At 39.5% G+C, this 17,393-nt stretch overlaps 1 protein-coding gene across 3 annotated transcripts in view; it reads left to right on the top strand.

The window, feature by feature from the left end:
• CPNE4 (copine 4) overlaps positions 1–17,393 on the top strand; it is a 243,640-nt gene that overhangs the window by 143,357 nt on the left and 82,890 nt on the right. For all 3 annotated transcript variants that reach the window (XM_087769916.1, XM_087769913.1, XM_087769909.1), the window contains exons 6-7: positions 3,654–3,737; positions 4,653–4,742. In XM_087769916.1, coding sequence (XP_087626042.1) covers positions 3,654–3,737; positions 4,653–4,742 — 174 coding nt within the window. The remainder of the gene's footprint in view (positions 1–3,653; positions 3,738–4,652; positions 4,743–17,393) is intronic.

The following is a 17,393-nucleotide window of genomic DNA, read 5'->3' on the forward strand; positions in this document are numbered from 1 at the left end:
TTATACTCTGCTACACAGGGTCACTTTTGTAACCCCAGGGGTTCCTGCACTGGTAGCTGTGGGAGTGGCAGAAGACAAGTTGAATCTGAATGTCTCACAACTTGGGGATAAAGGAAGGGGTGGGGGGAGGTTCTGGATGTGCTTTAAGGATTAAGAAAAAAAAAAAAAAGTTCTTTCCATCCATTACTGTCACTGGTATCTTGAATGGATAAGAATTTTCTTCCTCCACCCTTTAAAGTAAAATTCTTGAAAGAGGATCCAGATTGTGGTCCTTAAATGTATGAGTTTCCTCCACTAAGGAAAAAGGTGTGAACAACACATTTTTGGCAGATTAAACAAAATTTTTTGGTCTAATTTAACAGGCAGTATATGTTTGTTGGTTTTTTTACTCCCCTCACATAAAATTGCAAGAGTTTTAGAGAGGCCATAAAACAAGTAAAACCTACTCAATTTTTCCTGGAGCAGTGGCTGAAACATTCAGTAAAAAATTATAGGAAAGTCACAGGTATGAAAGTTTCCTTTAGTTAACTGACTTTGTACAGATAAAAGTTGTATTTTTTTAGTGCAGTGCTTGTTGGGAAGGTATAACTGCATTTTCATGTTTTATTGAAGCCCAATCAGCTCAGATGGCACATCTTTGTTTCAGAAGTTCCACTGAGAACACTTCACAGTGGAACAATAACTTTTGGAAAGGTTCTATTGCATTAATAGCTGTGTCACAATTACCATAACAAGCAGCTACGTTTTTATGATAGCTATAATAAATTATGAGCACTGAAGCAGGCAAACTGCTTTTCCTGTTCTGAGAGCTGTTATCATTGCTTGGGAAAGATTTTCCAGCAAATGTCTGCAAAACACAAATTAATATTGCTTTTTTATATATTTCCCTGGTACTAAACTACTAAAAAAAAAATCCTTAAATCCCCTGTTTTGCTGCTGAAGAATTTTCAAAATTATTAGTGTCTTTCGGCTACTTCAGCCCTTTTCTGATGGACTTTGACTTGACCCTCAAACCTGAATTTTAAAAAGTGTCATGCTCTGAAAATTAATGTACTAAAAGATGTGTAAAACTAGGTGCTCAGAAATGGAGGTAGTTAAATTTTTTAAAGTTTAAGCTATGTACTTATTACTGTGTAGCCGCTGCACATACTGAAAGAACAGTGTGCATTGTACCACTAGCATATGCATTACATTAATCATTTAAACATTATTAAAATATCAAAACATTAAACCTTTATTGCTGCTCTTCTTCTTCCAGAGGATGTTCTTGTGAGATAATGCAAAGCTGTTAGATTCAGCATAACAAAAAAAAGCTTTGAAAATGTTAATAGCTATAAAACAAAATGTTTCTTCAGCATATCATTTTTGAGTTGTTGTAAAGCATCTTCAATATTGAAGGATTTTTTGTTTGTACCTTCATTCTGAAAGGAATTAGACTTTGTTTTTGCATTGAAGCGGGGGTGATCTAAGCAATCATCCAGCATTAAAATCTTTCCCTTCAGGTGGTATTGCCTTGGTAGTTAAAAACAGATATTAAAAATTACTTCCCTTGTGCTGATTTGCTGTTTCAGCTTTCATGATACTCAGCTGGGAATGGTACCATATTTCGAGTCTTACACAAAATCCTGGTCTCCTTTCTGAATTCTTCTGCACTCCAGGGTGTATTCTTTGGATGTATCATTTTGAGGTGTTTTCTTTCAGATACCTTTTCTTACCAAACTTGTGTTCGATAAAGAATTTGTTAACATTAAGCTTTTACTCAGTTTCAATCAGTATACTTATGTGTGAGAAGAAGCAGCTCAATCTTTTTTAACCCTGTGCACTCTGGGTTTTGGTGTTGCTATGATTAAACCAGCACCCTCACTCTCTGCTTGTTCTGTTCGCTATGCAGTAGTAATCTGGCAGAATTTGATCACCAAAGCCCCCTATATACTAGCAGTTTTCAAGTGCTGAATGGCATGCAGATAGTAAATCTACATCAGGGCCTTGAGGCAAACTCTGGAGTTACAGAGACTTTGTTGGGTTTTGTGCTGATGCTACACATTCTTACATTAAATGTCCTGTAACCACATAATTGGAACAAATAGGCAAATGTACGGCTTTGTTGTTAGAGCTCAACGTGATAAGCTTTAACAAATGCATATGCATGTGTTTTGCACCAGTTTCTAAACATACCATTACCTTTTCTCCAGCAGGAAAAGAAACAGGTCATTCACAGAACAGCACCCTGAACACAACATTGGTAGATATCATCTTTAGGGCATGGAAAAGACTTTAGGTTGCTTGAGCCTTGCCCAAGGCTTCGTGGTCCCTAGGGACTCACTTTCTTCTCCAGACATTCAAAGTCAGGTATCCCTTTTCAAAGCCCTGATTTCTTTGCTTGTTTTGCAGTTGTGGAATTGTAAAAATGCCCTAAAGACAAATTTGACTAAAATGATGTGCCCAGACATTGGCTAGCATCTTATCCAAAGCCGTTCCCATCTCAACGGCTATCCAGCTAGTCAAAAATAAGTATGGTGGGCATTTGGTGAGGAGAAAATTGTAGAACTATGTGTATTCCAGTCATTTTTACACTAACACTTTTATAGAAACACTGGGAGATCAAACAGAATTCCTCATTTCCCCAAATTGATGTGGAGGTCTGTGGTTTAGGATATGGTCTACAGAGAAGGATAATATATGCATAAAGTTAATCATGTGGCTCTTTTGAAGAAGAAAATGAAGAAGGGAGTCTAAACTACAGAAAATGGGCTGAGTCCATTTGAATCCTGTTCTTGCAGCATTGCACAGTTAGAAATCTGAATTAGCCAGCTTTTCCCCTCCAGCTGTGGAGGGTTAACATTCTTCCGCTCCCCAGCCAGCATGTCCAGAAGAAATGAGATGTTGCTGAAACAAAAGACGCTGTGGCCAGACTGCAGCAACGCTATAGAAAGCAACTTAATTTAGGTTTGCGTAAGAACGCTCAGGGTTGTTAGCTGGATACAAGACTAGAGGAAGGTGTTCTGCGATGCAATGAGTATGTGAACCTCAATGTCTGTCACAGATTTGCTTGTACTTAGAGATACCAAGTAATTTCTGCATTCCCTTGCCTTGTGTGTCATCTTAACATGGGCCATGTTATCACATCCTAAAGAGGACTTGCTTTTCTAACCTTCTCTAAATCCATCTTGCCAGCACTTGTGTTAGCCGGTAGCAGCACAATGTCTTGGCCAACTAACTTCTGTTTTGAGAGGGTGGGTGATTAGTGTGGAATTTAGCCCCACTGTAGAATATGCTTCAAAGGGCTTTGCCTGATAAAATTGATGTCAAAAGACCAAACAGGTATGGAGACAGAGCAAAACAAGCTAGGTGGATGAAGGAGCTAAAGCTCAGGAATCTGGACTGGGTGTAAGAAGGAAAATGTCTGTAAAACGAGTTTTTACAGTTCTGCCTGACATGATTGAATAGTCAAACTGAGAACAACAGCAGTGCCATGGAAGTCCTTGTGGAACAAGGACAAGAATGAAATATTGCTGAGAGACCCCAAGAGGTCTCACTAAAACCACACTGGCTCTCCTTTTTCATTAGCAGTCAGGGAAGCACCAGTGCACTGTGCCTGAAAAGCTCAAAGAAAAAGAAGTCTCGAGAGTAACCTGTGCTATATTTTATTTTAGGATTTCTTCAGCAAATCTGATCCTTTTCTGGAGATTTTCCGGATGAATGATGATGCAACCCAACAACTTGTTCACAGGACTGAGGTAAGGAATAGGGTTGGATTTACTTTCCAAGGACACAGGTGGGCTGTCAGGAGGAATAGTTTATGTTTCCCATGTCACAAAGGGTATTGCAAGCACCCACACTTAAAAACGCTTCTATCTTTTGTGTAATTATTGACTAATGAGTATCAGGTCTTGACTTATGCACATGAGAGTACGGGAAGATGATATTGAAGCCAAAGATCCAAATTTAATTAAACTAACAGATATTCTCTTTGAAGGTCGAGTTATACATATTACGTTTAGCCCAAACCATGCTATAGATAGTATCATATTTTCGCATTAATAGTATGTTGCATCTTATCCATCTCCTCCCACATTGTTGGTGCTAAAGAGGTTTGTAATCTGGGTGCTTTACATTTGTTTCCTGTGTCCCAGTGTCATTATTGCTTCCATGCTAATGACTGGCACTGTCTTAAAAAGTAGCATGTAGGTGTACAGGGTGGAGCTGTGGCAGGTATTCAGGGTTATGAGCCTGTCTGTTATGGATCCCATAAAGTCTTCCTGGCAAGAAAGACCATGTGTCTGTAAATTAATGCTGCCCATCGCCATTGTCCAGTCCTGCATCTCTTCCATGGCTTCCAGTTCAGGGAGGTACTCCACAGCCTTTCCTTTTGAAAGGCTGAGGCACGGCAGTGCTGGGACAATCTCTGTAGCATGATCTGTGTATGGGTCCATTTCCCACCTGTAGTCCTTTTTGGGGCTTTCCAGAGTCTTGCAAACTGCAGGTTGCTCAAGGGCACGTATCCCATGCATGTTGTTCTGCAAACCTCCAGCTGAGCTCTGCTTTCTTCTCTTCCTGGTGAATGTACTGTATTGAAAATTGTGGCTTTTGTTAGCATTCTGTTTGGAGATGTGCAAATGTTAAGGGTTCCCTTCCTTTCTTTTCACTCGCAGGTTGTGATGAATAACTTAAATCCAGCCTGGAAGACCTTTAAAGTGTCTGTAAATTCTCTGTGCAGTGGAGACCAGGACCGCAGGCTAAAGGTCAGAAGTCATTCCTACTTTTTGAATAGTTTTACTCACAGAAAACAAAGCTTTGTCTCCCTTTTTCAATTGAAGATTGCTACTCTGCACTGCCCTCTTCTTTGATCACACAGCTGCTTTATGATTACCACAAACAAATTAAGGATGCAGAGAAGTGGTAATCCACTGCAATCAGTAGATTATACTCTATACTTCTTACAGTAACCTCAAAAAATGATGGGGCTGTTTTTGCCAATCAGTTGGATAATTTGAACGCAGCATCATTTAACTGGTGAAAGTATACTCAAGGGAAGTGACAGCCCTGTCACCATTTTAACTACTGTTTCCTCACTTTTATGTGTGGAGACCCTCTGTAAAAGACACGCTGAATTATGAGGTCTGTTATTATGTGTGAAGAATGGGGTAGCCACAAAAAGACATGTGCCGTAGTAATGGCAGTGTTACTAGTCAGCAGAAAGACTGATGGTTGGAAACTTGGAGCTTTGTGTAGAAAAATTCATCTTCTTGTGGCTAATTTGAGTTAAAATAAAGGCTGAATCCAATTGTTCACATCTTCTACTCAGGTTTAAGGTTAATACTAAATTAATAAATGTTAAAAGAAGAGCACTGTCCCTAGTGTCTATTCAGCCTCTTGGACCTGATGAAAGGACATTGGACCAAAAAGTATGTCTTTTTTTTTTTTCTTGCCCTACCAAATTGTCTAATAAAAATTTTTCTTTGTCTCTACAAACATTTCTTCTTTCATCATTATAGCTGCACAACCCTACAGAAACTGTATTGTCATTTTTCACTCATTACATACTGCAGGATGCGCTGTGCAGATAGAAAAAATAAAATGTCTGGTGTCTACATGTTACAATGCATGCCACAAATGGGTGGAAAAGGTAAAAAGGAGTCTTATAAATGCTTGGATTTATACTGGTCATGCTGATTGTGATTTATAACTTCACAAAACCAGCACTGTTGTTATGGAACAACAGTGGCACCGACACAGTGTTTCTATGTGTACGTTTTTATGGTATTGGGCATGCACAAGGAAGACACAGGTATAAATGGTTGTCGTTATATATTGTTTGTTCCCTTGTGGTACTGTTGGGCAAACAAGATGAGTCCAAGGGCAAAAGAAGTACCAAAAGAGTGAGGAAGTTTGATAAAACAATGAGAGATGTAGCAAGGAAAAGTGAAGGATGAGGTAGATGAAGCACAGGATACTTAGGAGGCCAGACCAATGTGTTTGTGACAGGTGCATCTGAGATGATGGAAGGAAGCTCAGCACCTCAGGTGGTACAGGGAAGCAGTTGTGAAAGATCTTTCCATCTACCCCTTAGTGGGTAAATGGTCAAACCAGTTGTGTTTGGCATGTCCAATGGGATTGAAACAGAGTGAAACAGGTGAAATAGAGAATGAGGTGTAGGGAAAGAACAGCCTCCATTTTAAACTGCAAGCAAAATTAACAGTATTGGCTAAATTCTAATGCAAATGAAGAAATGTAGAGGAGTTATTTATTGGAGCATGTGTAGGATGACAATAATGTGAAGTGTCAAGATAATTACTTTTTTTATCCTGAGAGGTTGTAATTTTATAAATTTCCTGTGTAGATTAAATATCTATAAATTAGTTGCCTGAAACACAGAAGACAAGCAAATTATTCTGTGTAGTATAAGCAATATACAGATCTCTAGGAGAGGAAAAGGAAAAAAAAATGAGCAGCTACCCTCCAGAGGCAGTAACATGACTGATGGTCAAGGACAAGGAGCACTGCCGTGGCTGCGGCCTTCTTTGGCACCTCTGACGCCTGGACTGCTACTTCATGATGAAAGGGAAGCGGTGGACAAAGCACAGAAGGTGCTTGCTTGGACAATGAGCTCACATCACAGCTCAGGCAGAGCTGGGAGCTGAGCTGTTGCTTTTGCATGGGGTGAGCTCTGAAAGTCTTGGAAAGGGAGGGTGAGCAGTTCTTCGATGTACTAGAGAAGGGCGAGCCACTGGTGGGACATATAGACAGAGGTGACATGGTTAAAGCAGGCGGGAGTACTGTAGCTGCTGCAGCATTCTGCAAAGGTGAAAGGGAGTAGAACTGAAGAGGGCAATGCTAAAGGACATGGTGTACTCAAAATGTGAGTTGCTGAGAGGCTGAAGAAGAGACGTAATGTGACAGATTATCTGTGTTATGCAGCCTCTCTGAGAGTGCATCTTACACAACCAGATGCAGAAAGCTTCACCCTGTTTCTTCCTTGGCACAGGGTCCCAGATCACCTAGTCCAGCTTATATCTGACAGTCACTTAGAGCAATCAGTTGTGCCTACCCTTATAGGATCTGCTTCTTGAGGTAACTTAAATTGAAATGGGTAACATCCCATAATAATGAGACTATATAGGTTTGAGACAAGAGATGGATCAGATTGCTGCTGCTCAAATGAAAAGCAGTATTAGCACAGCACTGTCTTCACCACAATGTGTATATGTGGCGTTTAAATCACTTAGATGCAAAAACCTAGGAAGAGATGAAAACAAAATGTGATGCCTAGAATGTCAGAGCAAGTGGCAAGTCCGTAAGGGTAGAGAAATCTGGTTCTGGAGGGGGAAACATGCTTTAATCTCTTTGAAATTGAGGTGAGAAGGTATAAGAAAGGCTGAGATTTCAGCTTGGGCAGAAGAAGATGGGTCTGGGAATAAAGGGGGTTTTTGAGCTATGAGCAGAGTGACGGTAGTTGAATTTGTTTGCAGATGATACTGCCAAAAGAGAGTCTGAAGAGGGAGAAGTGAAGAGGAACAAGAATAGTCCTTTAGGACTGCCTCTAGAGAAGGTGAGGGGAAAGTCAGTGAAGTGACGGGTGAAGAAGAGAACCAGGGCAAGATGGATCTTATGAACCTATTGACAATTGTCAAAATAGTCTTGATTCTGTGGGATTTCGTTTCTCTTTTTTTGGAGAATACATGTTTTTGTTTGTGTATGCAAGTGTTTGCCAGCCATGATTTAGATATCTGAGTATTTGCCTGAGGCTGCAGTTCAGACATTTGCAGAAAAGCTAAAAGTAGTAAGATTTGCACCAGATCATTCATGAGTGCGGAAATATTTTAAAATTAATTGTGGCTGTAAAATAAGAAAAAGCTTCTTTAAAATTCAGGCCCTTTATACTTTTTGGTGGGTGTAAGATAAGGGTGCTATGGTAGAGCAGCCCCCAAAATCACTTGTGTTTGACAGATAGCATATAGTACTTGTTGGATGACTATTCTGTTTGCTTTCTATGTGGAATATAACTTAGGAATTTGATCGCAGCAAGGACAGAAGATTAGAAGTTATAAGAATTAGAGAGGTGAAGTGTCTGTCACGGGTTTAGCACTGTATGAACGTTTATACTTTGATTTACATTGACTAAGCATTCCAGTCTTCACCCTACTATATTTTGGAACATTTGACTTCAGTTGCTTTGTTTCACTTCATAAAGTATATAGCAATATGTTACTGCTAAGTGTTGGAAGAATTCCCTGTGCTATATTTAACGTGGGGAGATTTAGTGTATTCCAGCTGCCTTGCTGAGCATCAGCTTCTTGCCAGGATTGCTTGATCACTGTGAACAGTAATTGCATAAGTCTGGGTAGTTTTGTACCTGTACCTGCTGTTTCTTTTTTACATACTCTGGAAGGCATAATCTAAGTCAAGGCTTTAAGAGGTACCAGAAATGCTTGGAGGGAAATGACAGCTTGTGGAGATTCTGCAAATGAAGGCAGACTTCTGAACAAGAGCAGTTACATTGCAACCATCACTACCTTTGGCTTGCCTCTGTAGCTATTTGGAGCTCTGAAGTCTTGGCCTTTCATCTCTGCCACTGGAATCACATGGGTACTGAGCTTAGTGGTCTGATTGGTGATATGAGAAATGGGGATTAACATGGCAAAAATACACTAGAGCAACTCAGTTTAACTTACAGAAGTTTGCTCTTTGTAAGTCTTGCACCCAAAACAGCCTTTACACTGTCTGGGCATTTGAAACTTTCTTGCTTAAAATGTCTGTTTAGAAAGATAAGATAAGCAAAGTCACTAAAATCAAAGCAACCAATAATTACGGTCTCCCTCAAAAGTCTTTTGTTAGCATCCTTTACAAAGTCTGTTAATTTGAATTCCTTATAGGCTTTAAAAAAAAAAAAAAATCTAATTTTGCTTTATTTAGCTATGGTGCAGAGAGCAGTTATTTTTTATTCCTCTCAGGACGCCTTGTAAAACTTTATTGCAATTATTGCTGCTCTAGGTTTTATTATGAAAAAGATATATTAGATTTATGAACCTGCTGAGCTTTTCTTCCCAGACGTTGAAACCATCTGAGAAGTCTGGTCACACCTCAGTGCCGGTCATAACTTCTTCTAATGCTAACAGTACAGACAATTTGTGTATGCATTGAAATGAACAAAATACCTCTTTGATCCAAAAGTAGTGCGTTGCTTTTCTAATAGGTAAAGAGATTCAGTTCACAACAGTAATTACTGACAAATCTGCGTGAGGGAATATAATCCTTCTGAGAGCAGTTTTTATCCTAGTCTGCTGTGCTGAAGGTCCTGTAAATTGTGAAGCTTTGGCATTCAAGTTTGGTTTCAGTATGTGAGGTATGTTGCTGTCAAAGGTTTATCTGAAATACAGGCTTGCATTGTGAGTATGCTCTGGTAGATGATCGTCTACGGTCCATCCGTTCTAATAATTGCAGGGTTCTTCTTTTTCTAGAGGAGTCCTGGTAATGTTCACTGAAAAATAATCAAATAATCTCTTAGCGTTTTGGTATTAGATATTGTAATACTTGGAAATAAACGCCTAACCAGGTGATGCAGAGGTACAGGCCAAACAGTGCACATGGCATAGAGTAAGAATATCTTCTACTAAGGCTGTACAGAGAACCTCACTGAAAGAAATTCTGTTCATAAAGAAAAGTAGGAAAAGGCAAAAAAACCTGGAAGAAAAACGTTGCTGCAGGTGAAGTAATAAGCTGCAGGGAGAGGGGGAAGCATGTGTCATATCTATATAGAAAGTCCTTTCCATCTTCCACCCACGTAAGGGAAATTTTCAAAAGAAGAATGTCCATTAGGTATTTTTCTACCTTTCAAAAATCTGTATGTTGCAACTATATCATTGTTGTCAGTTCCTTTATTGTTTCATCCCTGCCTAACCCAGATTACAGATGATGATCCTGATGACATTTATGCATGTACAGTTATGAGTGGGACCCACAGCTGTGGTTACCACGGCTATTACGTACATCAGGTCATAAGGCCTTTTTGTGTCTGAATGGCTCTTTGCAGCATGAAGCCCTGAGACATTACTGTTGCTTACCTTTGGGTAACCATGAGAAGGTTGCCTCTTCCTGTGCACTTCTAATGAGGTTAAAACCTGGTTCTGCCGTTCTTCCCCATTCTCTCTTATCTCCACTTGACTTCCTTGGTACTCCTCCTTCCATCTGATCTGTTGGAGTAGTTGTGCAAATTATGCGCATGCAAATTATGCGTTTGGTTTTTTGCTGAGAGGTCTATCTGCATATGCTTGTAGGCCCCAGTATATCTGATTCTCTAGTGTTAGTGAGATGCATTCAGGAGTTTAAAGGTCATGTGATTTTCAATTCATTTCTGTACTAAGACCTTTATAAATAACAATACATTCGCCTTTCCAATGTGAATTTTCATAGGCCATGAATTTCTACATTTTTGGGGTAGATCATTGTTAACAAGGTCTTCTTGAGACATCTGCACTTTGCTTAAATTAATAATCTATGCAGTGCCTCTTCTGCCTTGTTGATACTGTTATATAATGTGATCCTTGCTTACGATATTAATAGATGAAGCTCCACAGCCTACAAGAAAGATTTGGTGTTATGCTGGATGGAAATAGGCAATCGCTTTATTTTATTTCTATTAATTAAAAAATTAAATTAAAAAATTATTATTAATTTAATAATCTCTTCCCCAGGGTCTGTTATGGCATTTTGGGGGGTGGAAGGCTGGGTCTTCCTCAAATAGTTGTAACCATGTTTCCTTCTGATTTTTCCAAAGTGTTGAATCGTTCATGCAAAATGATGGATCATTAGGGGAAAAATGTTACTTAAAGGTCTGTAAGTGTATTGGCTGCTCCATTCTGAGTTAAGGAAAAGCAAATAGCAGTGGTTATTTTGATATTCTCTGGGTTATTGCTGTAGTGTTCTCTAGATCAATAAGCTTTCGCTGACCTTTAATACTTGACTACAGCTCTGCTTATATAGGTATATTATACTCTGTAATCCTTCAATAAGCCCTCAGTATCTCTGAAAGCCAGTGATGAAAGTAACTGAGCAGAACCTGTGAAGAAGGCCAAGTAAAGCTTAAGGGACAAGCAGTAAGTAATACATTCAGACAAATCCATTAGTGCTTTTATTCTTTCACAGTTTAGCTGTTATAGAGTGTTTGAAGCACTAATGTGGAAAGATACAGTTTGTGGTCAACAGCAATAATTTGTGCAGGATTTAAAAAAGCATGTGGCACAACGGGCAATTCAAGCAGTGTCAAATGGTGATTAGAAAAGCATGAACTGAAGGATTTCACACTGTTCCATAAGAGAAGACTCGTTTGTTGTTGCTGTTTTCTTTGGGCTTTTAGTTCCATGTAGAAAGAGACTGGCACCAAGAACAAATTACAACATAGGCTAGGCTTGCTGTTTATTTACTTGATTGGGTGATTTCAGTCATACCTGATTAACTACACAGTTCTACATTTTCCCCTTCAATTTACTCACAAAATTAATGCCAGTGGAGCCAGTCATTCCCTGCTTGCTTACCCTGATGTTACTGAAGGGGTATTTGCATATGGAGTCCTTCTTGTGGAAAGTCTTGAACAGGAAGAAAGGGGGACTCCACCTTTACATGTCTTTAATATGAATCAAAAGATGCCTTCAAATCACTTTTTCAGTAAGTCATTTCTTTTTCATGAGGTCAGGGCATTTTCCTGGAATCTTTAGAATAATTGCCTCCCTCTTGGATGGTGCAGATCTTTCTTTATGATCTGGATAGTATTTATTTATTAGTCATTTTATGGATGTTATCTTGTGAATTTCCAGAGAAGTTCTTGTAAAACTGACTGTGCAGCTGATAATTTTAGATAATAAAAGGTTGCTTCTTGGTGGTCAAAAGAAACACAAAAAAATTAGGCTTAAATATTGGGATGTGGTATATATTTAATAAGCTAATAGAAATATTTGTATAAGTGGGTACTGCTTGACCCGAGTAGGAGTTTTAAAACAGTCTTCTGAGAGGGCGATATGTTATTTTGAGGACTATTATAAAATCAAAGTAAATGACACACTGTAGAAGCCAGTTTCTGAGTCCTCCTTGCATAAATGCCATTGGACCTACTTTTCCAGTAAATGATTCATTAGAATATTACAATTCTTAAATGTTTCTCTTGCTTTCTCTCTCATATTCCCCTTGTTCTCTCTACGTGCCTGTGGTTGCAGGCACTACGCTGATTATTAAAAACTCAAGTGGCCCACTTCACGAGGTCTACAGTGATTGTGGGGAATTTGCTGCAACCACTCACCCTGTTTTGTCAGTTTGGGTTAATCTATAATTTAGCAATTGGTTTATAATATGAGTACCTCCTGAATTCATTAATCGCAGCAGTGTGTTTGGAACCCTGATTTATCTGAGCATGTCAAGGACTGATCTGATCCATCTTCATAAACTCTGTGCAGGTGGGGTGCAAGATTTAAGATCATCCTTAAAACAAAACTGATTAACTCCTGGTGTGTGTGATCTCGGCTCACAGATTCCTTTTTTTCTCTGCTCTTTCCTTGGCCGTATTCTTGATAAAGCAGTTGAAGATGCCAGGGAAGAAAATACCAGATTGCAGTGAAGATTTAGGAGAGACAAATAGACTCAAGAAATGAGCTTGATCCCATTTTTGTTAGCCAAGGGAACTAATTTCGATGACTTTAATAGGCACTAGTTCTCCATTATTGTAACTGCTGGATATATAGCAAATTAATTGTCAGATTAATTAATCTAGATTTGGGTTAATTGATGTTTGTGAAGTGCTTTGAAGATGAAAGAGCTATCTAAATGACGAGTGTTGTCACAACAATTAGGGGTGCAAGTGGATTGCACAAGGGAGAGATCATCTGATATACAGTGGTTAAAAAGAAAAGAGCTGATATTCACATCTCCAGGGGCTTGGGCTGCTGATAAAGGTGGTGGTAGAAGGCTGAAGAGCTGGTACATGTGAATAAAATGGGCAGGGTTGCAAGAGACAGGAGTCTTCCTCCCATCCATTGGGTGACTCTGACAGACTGAATTTCAGAGTTCACCCTGTAAAAGGAGATTTTTCCTTCCCGTTCCTTACCAGAGCCCCCGGTTCCATGAGCCTTGGGGCAGAAACGAAGAATCTTCCCCCTGACATTGCAAGGAACATTCATAGTGTGAAACAAGGGCAAAGAGAGGACAACAAACAAGCAAAAATGTTGTGTATGAATTTGTCTGGATTAGGGGATCTGAGGAGTGTTTCCTCCGTTTCTCTTTTGCAAATAAGAGAGGATTGCCTCCAAATACTTTGTACGTTGCATTTATTGTGAGCTTTCTTCCAATTGCTTACTGCCTCCATGGTTCCATCCCAAGACAGGTAAGTACAGCCTTCCGCAGCTTTGCTATGCAAGTCATCAGTATGAGAAATATTTTGAAGGGCTCTCTCTTGCCTCTCTTGAGCTGTCTTTGAAAGTGAGTTTTAATCCCCTGAAATGAAACAGAGGCTTCTGTAAGTGCTGCTGACTATAATCCAAATCAGAGGTGTCTGGTTCCTTCCTAGGGCAATAGCTGATAAAGTACTAGATCCCATCCCTGGGACCATTTAAAATGAGACAAAGCAAAGCCCTGGTAATGAGGATCAGTTCCACACTGGAGGGTGGGACATAGGGGATGCTGATGAATTAAATGACCTCTACATTCTTCCCGATTTTCAGGTTACTGTGTTGAAAATGCACTGAACACCCTACAGACCCCAGTAGTAGCTGCAGAGCTGCTTACTGTAGAAGTTTAGAAACCAGTGCTACCATTTTGACTTAAAATAATAAAATGAAGCTCTGCTTTCACTAAAACAGATCAGGATTAAGGCTTAGCTGTAACCTTGTGAAGCAGCTGAATGCTGTAGTGAGAGAATTTTAAAGTGTTGCGTATCTTAAAGAAAATCCATCAGTCTCATACCTTTGTGTCTACAGGACATTTTGCTGTGTGACTTACAGTATCTCATGATATTAAAAATGAAAGAAAATGAAAGTGTAACCAGTTTTTCATATTCTTTTTTCATTTCTTTCAGTTGAGACTGGAAAGAATAGTGAAGGCAATTTCCAGACAATCTCATTTCAGACTGTCATAAAGTAGCAAAGCCTCACATTGGCTGACATATAACCAGCTTATAAAGACCATTGGTTTCTTTTCAGAAATCTTTTTTACTGTGTAAGTGGAAAATTACACACTAATGGAAATTCTTCTCTTGTTGTTAAATCTTGTAATAAATGTATTCTTTGCTATGAACGATATATTTTTGCTACTTAAATAGAAAGCTTACCTTAAAAATTTTACTCATAAATCATATCTTTATAGTTTATACGCTAAATACTGCCACACAAAAATAGTTACACATTGCAGATAATAAAATATGTGTACTTTAAATGGTAATATTCTCAGGGAACATAGCAGAGTCAAATTTAAGGCAAAATAATATATTTGCTTAAAAAATAATTACAGTAAGTATCTTCAGGGACCTAATTATAAATTAATTTTTGTGAATCTCTAGGCAGCATTAGGGCAGAAATAGCCATTAAGTGCATCTCAACTTTAATATTTTAGAAGATGTCTCAGTACATAGGGGTCACTTGAAAAGCATGAACTTTATCTCACACTGGAAATACGTATTTAGCCCTTCTGTACACAGTGATCTCACCTACCACACATTCTGCTAAAATAATTTAGATCTGCATTTTCCATTTGCCAAAAACATCTTTTCTCCCAGCTAGATGGCATACACATTTTGTAATGTGTACGTATGTGTGTATAATGTATATGCACCTTACATAATGAATGGCAATGTGTTTTGTAATAAAAATGTTTGTTCCGCCTTACCAAACCTAAATTAAGCATGTTTATCGTGCATGTTGAATATCCAAATGATTTTGAAAATGCTTGATAGCTATGCTCTACAGGACTCCCCAGAAAAAGCATTTAGCTGGTCACAGCCCTCCTTGTAACACTGGAAGAAACCAAGGCTCTTGGGATCAGAGACTTCAGTGTGTTTGTGGATAGTTGTTGTTGTGTTTGTGTGTTACAGTTGCTAAACCATGCCAGGGAAGTTTTACCATAGGGTTGACCACCACTAGCTCTGAGTTTTGGGCAGGATTTGCTGTTAAGATAAAACTTGTTTGTGACACGTTCATCCCAGTCCCCCTCAGTCAATGAGAAATCAAGGCTTATTTGTTCCCTAGGGACAGTGGAGTTATTTTAATGGTCTGCTCACCGAGGGCAATGCTGCCAGTGTATTTTCAGGAAGCCTGGGAGGAAGATGTTCTGTTGTCCCCCTCTGCTCTGAGCTGCCAGTACGGCAGCCCCGGCGGTTGTGCTCTTCAGGGCTCCTCGCTGACTCCGGCCAGCTGCAGCACAGGAATCCTTTTCCTGCTTTCATGTGGCTATTTCCACCGTACTATTCATAGAAGCCTTGCTCAAAGAATTGTTCAAAGTGGCTGCTAGCTTAGTGTATCCAGTTCATTGCTGCCACTGAACACCTCGAAGGATGTGCAAGCTGTTTGGGGGTAAGACTTCTCTGTGACTGTGGAGCTGATTCATGTCCTGAGTGTGACAGCCACTGTGTCTCCTTTGCCTGAGATTAACAAAGGGATAGTGTTTCCTATCACAAGCGTACTAATCCTTCCCCTTCTGAAAAGTGCATGGATTGTCCGTACATCTAAAGTGAAAGAGAAGGCGAGTAATGTTAGAAATCATTTCTCAATATTAGCAATATTACAGACTGTTGAGTCTTCTAGTCTGCTTTCAGAAGAGATCATAAAAAAGGCTATGGCTGGCCTGCCCTCTACACTCTATATCTCGTTGGTCTGGAGTTACAACATATGAACAGCAACAGCATCAGCAGTTGATCTCTTAGACGCTCTTTAGAGATCAACTGCCTAAGATTTGCTCAGATCTGCTAATCACCTGTTACATTGTTGACCATCGCATTACTAGCCTAGAGTTCCTGTTGAGTCTCCTCATTTATTTTATTTCTGAGAAATATCAGAATTTACCGATAGCAGTTTCTTTTCTATACTAGGAAATCTCTTCATGGGATGCCAGCAAGATCTGTTTAGTCTCACATACTTTTCCATACTCTTGCCAATACTTAACAAGTGTTCAGCAGTAGAGAAGGAGTATTGGACAGAGAAGGACTTTGTGATACCTCTTAAACAATGACAACAACAGCAAGACAAGTTCTGTCATTCATACCCATCTCTTGAACTAATAACACAGCATTTTACAGAACAGCATCTCAGAGATCTGAAGAGAGTATCATTTGCAGTTTTAATGTAAATGAAGTATATATGGGACCTTGAATCACATCAGACCTCCTAAGTAACTGGAGGAGCCAAGATAGTAGACCATTGTATTGGATCCCCAAAGAAGATAAACGCTGGGTCCATTCATACAGTTGTGCAGAATGCAGTTAAATGTGTATTAAGTAACATAGTTTCTGTTGACAGCTTTTCCTGGAAGAAAAGAAAAGAAACAAAGGATGGGAAGAAAAGGAGGAAGTTATCAGAAAGGTTTCTTGTTATCTCTGCTGGGACCAGATATTGTTCAAGATAGTCACAAATGATCTGGAGAAAGGGAAAAATAAGGTAACAAAATTTGTAGGTAGAATCATAGAATCATTAAAGTTGGAAAAGACCCTTAAGATCATCACGTCCAACCGTTAACCTGTCACTGCCAAGTCCATCACTAAACCATGTCCTCGAGCATCATGTCTGCCCTTCTTTTAAATACCTCCAGGGATGGAGACTCAGCCACTTCCCTGGGCAGCCTGTTCCAGTGCCTGACTACCCTTTCGGTGAAGAAGTTTTTCCTAATATCCAACCTAAACTTCCCCTGGCACAGCTTGAGGCCATTTCCTCTCGTCCTATCACTTGTTACTAGGGAGAAGAGACTGACCCCCACCTCGCTACAACCTCCTTTCAGGTAGTTGTGGAGAGCAATAAGGTCTGTGAAGTCCGTTGGCTTGAAGCATAGGTAGGAAGATATTTGATCTCTACATCTAAGATAGTTACCTGAATTTATTATGCTGTTAAGTACCCAGGCACCTATTTTGCCTTTGTAGAAGCAACACAGGTGGTGATTTCACTAAATTCATACCCAGGACTCCTCCAGGCAATATAACACCACCCACATTATCATAGAATCATAGAATCATTAAGGTTAGAAAAGACCTTTAAGATCATTAAGTCCAACCGTTAACCTAAGACTGCTAAGTCCACCATTACACCATGTCCCTAAGCACCACATCTACCCGTCTTTTAAATACCTCCAGGGATGGGGACTCAACCACTTCCCTGGGCAGCCTGTTCCAGTGCCTGACTACCCTTTCGGTGAAGAAGTTTTTCCTAATATCC

The sequence above is a fragment of the Nipponia nippon genome, unplaced genomic scaffold (genome assembly GCF_047370975.1).
Source record: "Nipponia nippon isolate SJK-2023a ecotype South Korea unplaced genomic scaffold, ASM4737097v1 scaffold_1, whole genome shotgun sequence".
Classification (NCBI taxonomy): Eukaryota; Metazoa; Chordata; class Aves; order Pelecaniformes; family Threskiornithidae; genus Nipponia; species Nipponia nippon.